Source organism: Octopus bimaculoides, chromosome 20, assembly GCF_001194135.2.
Source record: "Octopus bimaculoides isolate UCB-OBI-ISO-001 chromosome 20, ASM119413v2, whole genome shotgun sequence".
In the NCBI taxonomy this organism is placed as follows: Eukaryota; Metazoa; Mollusca; class Cephalopoda; order Octopoda; family Octopodidae; genus Octopus; species Octopus bimaculoides.
In genome coordinates, this window is record NC_069000.1 from 7489412 (window position 1) to 7496290 (window position 6879).

The 6879-nt window shown below is 37.1% G+C and overlaps 1 protein-coding gene across 2 annotated transcripts; it reads right to left on the reverse strand.

Moving 5' to 3' along the window:
- Positions 1-1672: 1672 nt before the first annotated feature.
- On the reverse strand, positions 1673-5960 carry LOC106869852 (protein AAR2 homolog). 2 transcript variants are annotated; one of them, XM_014915773.2, is made up of 5 exons: positions 5831-5960; positions 5260-5494; positions 3918-4018; positions 3284-3380; positions 1673-2622 (listed from the first exon to the last, which is right to left on the reverse strand). In XM_014915773.2, exons 2-5 carry the CDS (start codon positions 5424-5426, stop codon positions 1857-1859), a joined length of 1131 nt encoding a protein of 376 aa, XP_014771259.1. In that variant the 5' UTR covers positions 5427-5494; positions 5831-5960; the 3' UTR covers positions 1673-1856. The 2 variants fall into 2 exon arrangements, with proteins under 2 accessions (XP_014771259.1, XP_014771260.1); XM_014915774.2 differs by lacking the exons at positions 3284-3380; positions 3918-4018.
- Between the last annotated feature and the right edge of the window lie 919 nt (positions 5961-6879).

Consider the following 6879-nt stretch of genomic DNA (forward strand, 5'->3'; position numbering starts at 1 on the left):
TTTTGACATTGTTTGCATGGAGAAGAATTTTAATAGGAATTTCAAATTTCAGTAGTTTAAGAAACTTGCTTCCCAACCATGTGGTCTTCACTTCAGCCCCTTGTGCAAACTTCACTTTGGTCAGTGGATTTGGTAAGTGGAAACTGAAAGAAGCCCATTGTGTGTGTGTGTGTATGTATAGAGAGAGAGAGAGGTGTGTTTGTTTGTTTGTTACCCTTGTCTTGACATAAAGTGGTGGTTGTAAATGACCATTGTCATACAAGTCTGTTTTGTTTCTAGTCTTCCTTTAAAAAAAATGTCAAGCTGTGGGGAAAATATTACCTGGCTCGGAAACAGGTGGAGGTCAGTGACAGGAAGGGCATCCAGAGGTAGAAAATTTTCCTTAAATTCTACCTGGCAAATGCAGGCATGGAAAAGGTGTCAAATGATGTTAAAAATTCCAATGATCAAATTTATAAAACCACGATACATAAAATTTTCTGATTGGTTAAAAAATGTTCTTAGAAAGAAATTAAATCTGAATCAATGAGAAATTTCTTCTCTCTCAATTTAAATCTTGAGTATGCTTTGCTGGATGTGCAACGAGTGTGCATATCCAACAGTGTGTGCTGAGAGAAAAACTGGGTCTCAGATGTGGTTTGTAAGAGAGACAACTGTGCTGCTATAGTCACATGATGTGTATGGATGAGGACAGCTGTGTAAAAGAGTGCTGATCTAACTGTGGAGGGAACCTGTGGAAGAGGTAAACCCAGGAAGACCTGGGCTGAGGTGGTGGTGAAGCATGACCTTTGAATGTTGAGCCTCATGGAGACAATGACAAGTGACTGAGAACTTTTGGTGATGTATTGTGCTTGAGAAGGCTCAAGTGAAGTGAAATTGTAGCTGTGGCCAATGTTGGTGTCGTGGTTAGTGTTAAGAAGGGCATCCAGCTGTAGAAACCATGCCAAATCAGACTGGAACCTGGTGCAGCTCTCCAGCTTACTGGTTCCTACCAAACTGTCTAACCCATGCCAGCATGGAAAGCAGGCATTAAATGATGATGTATCTCATCTTGATAGTCTTTTAAATTCAAGAAAGCTAATTTCTGCAATTTTTTTCCTGAACAACCTGCACAGATGATTTGTTTATAATGATCAAATGTTTGTGCTGTACATTAGTTCACTCCCTCCATCAAATTGATGTTGCTTGTACAAGTACATAGTGTGCCACACATGTTGATGTGATCACAGACTAAAGTAAAGTGAAATTTTTTGTTCAAGAATACGATACCTTGCACCACTCCAAAAATCAAAAATATGATCTTGCAATCATGAGCGAAACACTTTAAACACAAAGACATCTGTCTTTGCATGCCTGCATCGTCGTTTGATGTGTTTTCCTCGCTCTAGACGGCAGACTTTCAGAATAGCTATTGCTACTAGGTGGACCTAAATAACGAGATTTGCATTAAACACACATATGTCATTCACTCTATTTCACTAACATCTTTTAAAATATTTCGTCTGATGGCAGCAGTATTTTATTGCCAGAATCCTGTTGTTGAGATCACAGTCTGTCTTCTCTTTTGGAACATTTTGTTTTTGATGGAAGAAGAAAGATAAGGAAGAACAGCAAGAACAAACAGAGAGAAGGAAGAATGAGAAGAACAAAAAAATGAAAGAAAAGAATGGAGAAATGTTGCAGAAATTTAATGTCGTTGTGAGAACACGATGTATGAAGAAACAGGTTGATGGTCAACCATTGTTCTGATGTCCATTACACTGGACTTAGTGGTATCTGATTGAATGGTTTGTTACCTTAAGTTTGTACTCTCACTTTCAACCACGACAGGGCCATACTCGTCTCGTTGCCCCACACTATATAATCTCAGTTTCAACAACAACCGGGGCATATTCATCAGGTTCTCTGCTAAAATCCCATTTGAAAGTTTCTGTTAAATTTGCTTTAAACTTTGCCCCTCTCTTCCTCAGTTCATCATTGACCTCCTCATTGTTGAGGTTCAAGAAAAACTCATAAAGTGTGTCGGTAAGGAAATTTTGTTGGGACAAAATGTCCACAAAGAAATCTTCAGGTATTTCCTTCAATTGGAAATAGAGAACTTTAATACATTGCATGTAAAGGTTTTGATAAGTGATGACAGCTCTCTGTGCTGTTGATAGAACACTGACTAGCTTCTTCCATTGCTCAAAACCATCGTAAACTTGTCCTATGATAAAACACACAAATGATAACTGCAGCTCCCCCAACAACAACAATTCTTTGTTGTCGTAGCAGGATTCAATCATTGTGCTGAGGGCATAACTGGAATCTAAGCTGTATTTGGTGACATCAGCAGGGCTTGCTCCAACTGGGTATTTCCTAGGAACAGTATGGTATTGAACACTGGTGTGTGGAGCAAATTGCAATTTGGACAGATGAGATTCTGCTTCCTTTATTGACTGACATTCTTGACTTACATCCCGAACTGGCTCCGAGTTTCTCAGTCGATCTGCTGCTCTTGAGAGAGAATCACTTTTCTCTGATTTGAGGGCTGTTACAGATGATATTTTCACTCCCTCTACATGGAGTAAGGTAAGTAAATCGCTAGTGATGTGGTTTGTGAGGGACACCCATTTCTTGTAGCTGGAATTAGAAAAAGTTAGATTGAAGTATTGGGGTAGCTGGAGTATTAGTTGCTAGTACAGGAGCTAGCTGGGGTAATGAAATAATTGGGAGCATTTGGGATAGATGGAGAGTTGGTATAACTGAGCTATTTGTATAGAAAAATTATTAGGCTGACTGAACTACTGAAGTAGTTGAGATACTGGGGTGGTTGTGGTAATAATTTAAACAGTCATGAAGAGGAATAAGTCACCATAGTGATACAGGTATGTATATGGATTAGGCATGGCTGTATGGATTTAAGTGATGAAGTTATCAACAGGGTGGGTGATGTCTAAGTAACAGCACCATCTGCTGGAGATAAAAGATTTCTATCTCCAGAGGATTGATTCCCAGTGGTGCATTGTGTCCTTGAGCAAAACACTTTATTTCTTATTGCTCCAATCCACTCAGCTGGCAAAAATGAGAAGTTCTTGTAATTCAAAGGGTCAGCCTTGTCGCACTCTGTGTTATCCTGAATCAGTCTGAGAAGTATGTTAAGAGTACATGCATCCGTAAAGTGCTCAGCCACTTAGATGCTGTTCCGTTGATCAGAAAAACAGGAACACTCATCATCATAACCAATGGAGAGCCAGGTTAACATGACAACCACAGAGTGGGGGGCCGATGTTGATATACTTACTTGTCATATGGATAAGGAGCTAAATATTGGTCTAACTCTTGCTTGTTTATTTCATAACATTCCATAACATCTGGGTTGTCTTCTTCAGCTTTAATGTCTGAAATAAGATTAAAGACAATGAGGCTGATATTTACACACACCATCTCCACCATTATCATCATTGGTTTAATATTTGCCCTTTCCATATTAGTAGGAGTTAGATGAGACTTTTATAGCTGATGTCCATCCTGTTGTTTCCAAGCAAGACACGATTTCCCTTGCGTTCTGAATGATAAACTGCTCAACAGCCAGACACATTTTTACAGCACATGCAAATGGTGACAACACTTAATAGTGATATTATTTTATGCCTCTTCCATATAAGTCTCATGTACATCGTCACCTATTGACTTCTGTCTAGCGTCCATTTTATTCTAGTAGCTCTTACGTTTTCAGTGGTCTAAGGACCTTGTAACGGGCGAATGCTTTAAGAAAAAAAAAAATCATACGAAAACAACATGGAAGAAGATATAAGCTGAGTGCTTTTGTTAGGTATGTTGGAAGATAAGACATGCCTCAGTGATTCCTCTGTCACAAGATTCATTCCAAATTAGGGACAGTCAAAAACGAGTGAAGAGCAAACCTTGAGGCATACCTTCCGTGAGAGGGTCCCATTTTCTTAAGATAATTTCCCTCTGTTTGAATTCGTGAAAGAAACCAGTACGTGGCGCCACTTGTCCTTCTTTGTTTTTGGCACTGAAAGTATAATTTGGTTATAGTGGAATGGAATGTTGATGAGGGATGTAAGAGACCCCATGGTCAACAGAACACTGTAAAATCAATATGTAGGGGTAAAAGTCAGTGTTGTAAGGTGAAAGTGAATAGGTTAGTGTTGTATCCTGGAAACTGAAAAATGTCAACAAATGAAACAAATTATTAAGAATGTTTTAACGGCAGAAAAATATTTATAAATAACTCAACCACGACAACAGAAGTAAAATCATAGATTTTTGCTTTTTCTGTTGATGTCACATCTGTATATCTAAACTGAAGTTTCTAAAAAGTGGCGTCCAGATAATCAGAAGTGGTTCATAGCTTAATGGTACTATGTCATCTTCTCTAATGAATCATGATTTAGCTTTTTCTCCCACTTTGGGTCGAGTTTATGTCTGGAGACAGACCAAAGAAACCTTCAACCCTGACTGTTTCACTCCTGTGAAGCATGGAGGTGGCTCTGTGAAGGTTTTACAACTACATCATGGAATTCTCTTGGTCCTTTAGCTGTGCTACATGGCAGAGTTAACACAAGGATTATCAGAGTATCCTGACCGTATGATGATAGCACATTTTTCCAGAACAATAACACGCTAGTTCACAGAGCTAATGATATTCAAAATTGGTACAAAGGGCACAAAAGTGAATTAACCCACTTGGACTGGCACCAATAATCCCCAAATTTCAATACAATTGAACATTTAAAGTGCATTTTGGAGCTGTAAGTGAGGAGCTGATACTGTCTGCTATCATTGATGAAAGAGCTAAAGCAGGTTTCACTTGAAGAATGACTCAACATTTCCTTAACAACTGTTCAGAACCTGTACAAGACAATTCTTTAATATATTAAAGCTGTATTTGAAGCCAAAGGTGGACCAATCTCATATTAAATAATAAACCTTTCATTTAACAAGGTTTCCTTTATTTTTTCCAACCCTTGTATATATTTATATATTTGTGTGTGTGTGTATAGAGTAAGTCAACTTATGTTTGATCTATGTGCAGTGTATGGTACAGTATATTATTAGTGATGAAATATTTAATACGTAGTGCCTTAGTGAAATGTTATCCTGAAATATTTGGTGCAATGAGACAGTTTAATATTGTTGTTTCTTTCAACAAATTGGATTAATACATCTACTGTATTTGGTGATTCTGGAATTAGGCTTGAATTCAAGCTCTTGTGCTTAGTTTTTAAAAAATGAATAAAAGAAGTTATATACCTGTAATATATGAAATGAACTCCAGGTGGGATCATTTTGACACCTTTAAATTTGGGTCCAACATCCCAACAGTTATAATCAATGCCAAACTCTGTGCCCAGGGGAACATCAAGAAGGATGAAAATAGCCCCTTCTTTAAACAACAATTGTGCTGTTTCTTGATCCATGTTCCAGGGAGCCTTTATCTTCTTTCTTGATAGGTTAACAGAATCAGATCAGCATTCTCATTACAGAGCTGAAAAATTAACATTCGTTTAGTTAATTAACATTTAGTGACTGGTGTAACAGTAAAAATTTACCATAAAAACATAAGAATTATAAGATGTAATGACGTGTTAGAGCTGGCAGAGATAATGAACCCACTTTATTTACAACTACAGCAATACCTCCTCTGTAGTAAACAATATTTCGTTTCAACTAAACAGTGATGTTTTATACATTCCACAATTCTTCAGAAATACGTCGTAATTTTTCGTATTTGCCAAAGTAAGAATCAGTATTTTATAACGGTCACTATATAACACAGATTACTCACAAGGAAACACCATTTAGTGGAGAAACGTCAACCTACCTGGAAGAGCCAACATCAAAACTTCGCTTTAGTTTTTCCAAAATAAAATGGCCAAGGGAAGTAACTCGTTGCGGTGTTCACTCACATCTGTCTCCTGTAACATTGTTTAAGTAGCGGACAAAATTCTTTGTCGTATTTGTTCTGAGTTTAAATTCTGTCCAGATTAAATTTGCTATTTACATTTCCGGGGTCAATTGAATAAACTATTAGTCAAGTACTGGATCACTTTAATCAACTAAACCCGATCCCTCGAATTTGTGTTCTGCGTATGACAGAAATTATAATTATATTAACTATTGCTACTATTAATAATAATGATTTCTTTTATTGGCAACTAGGTCCCATGTCATTGAGGACTACACACAGCTCTAATAAGGATATAAAAAAATATAACGATAGAATTCAGAAAAATAGATAAATGAAAAGAATCCCCAATACCAGGGCCATCCACTTAGAGTAATTCAAGGAAAACCGTACACAAAAAGGTACAGATTACACATGCTTTTTCCGAGGCATCAGAAATTCCCTCTTCCAGTTTCTCTCTTCTAGTTTCTCTCTTCTTACTTGGCCTTTCCTCTTATTTACTCAGTGTAGGCCCATTCAGGATTACCAGTCTTGCACTCTCAACCACCTTTTGATAAACACTGGAAGGCAGCAATTCCTTCTCTACCCTTACCTTCCTTTTTAAATGATAGATAGATAGATAGATATACATGAGTGCATGGGTATTAAATACCTTTGTTATATTTTCAGGTCACATTAATATAAGAGAATTCCTTTGTAAATATAATCAGTATATTAAACTAAAGACAGGAACAAATATATTACTTATGATCAGCCACTTAGCTTTCTTCATTAATCTGTTCCATTAACACCATTCTGTTACAAATTCTAAGGCTAATCATTGATAACAATAGAAAGTTCTTTGCTTTCAGGAGTCTTTGTTTTGCTTTCTTTGTTGTTTTGTTTTTCATGAAATGGTATGTTTGTTGAGTTTGAACCCAGAATCTCTTTGTTTGTCCTTGCTACTTCGTTGAATGTTTCATTGA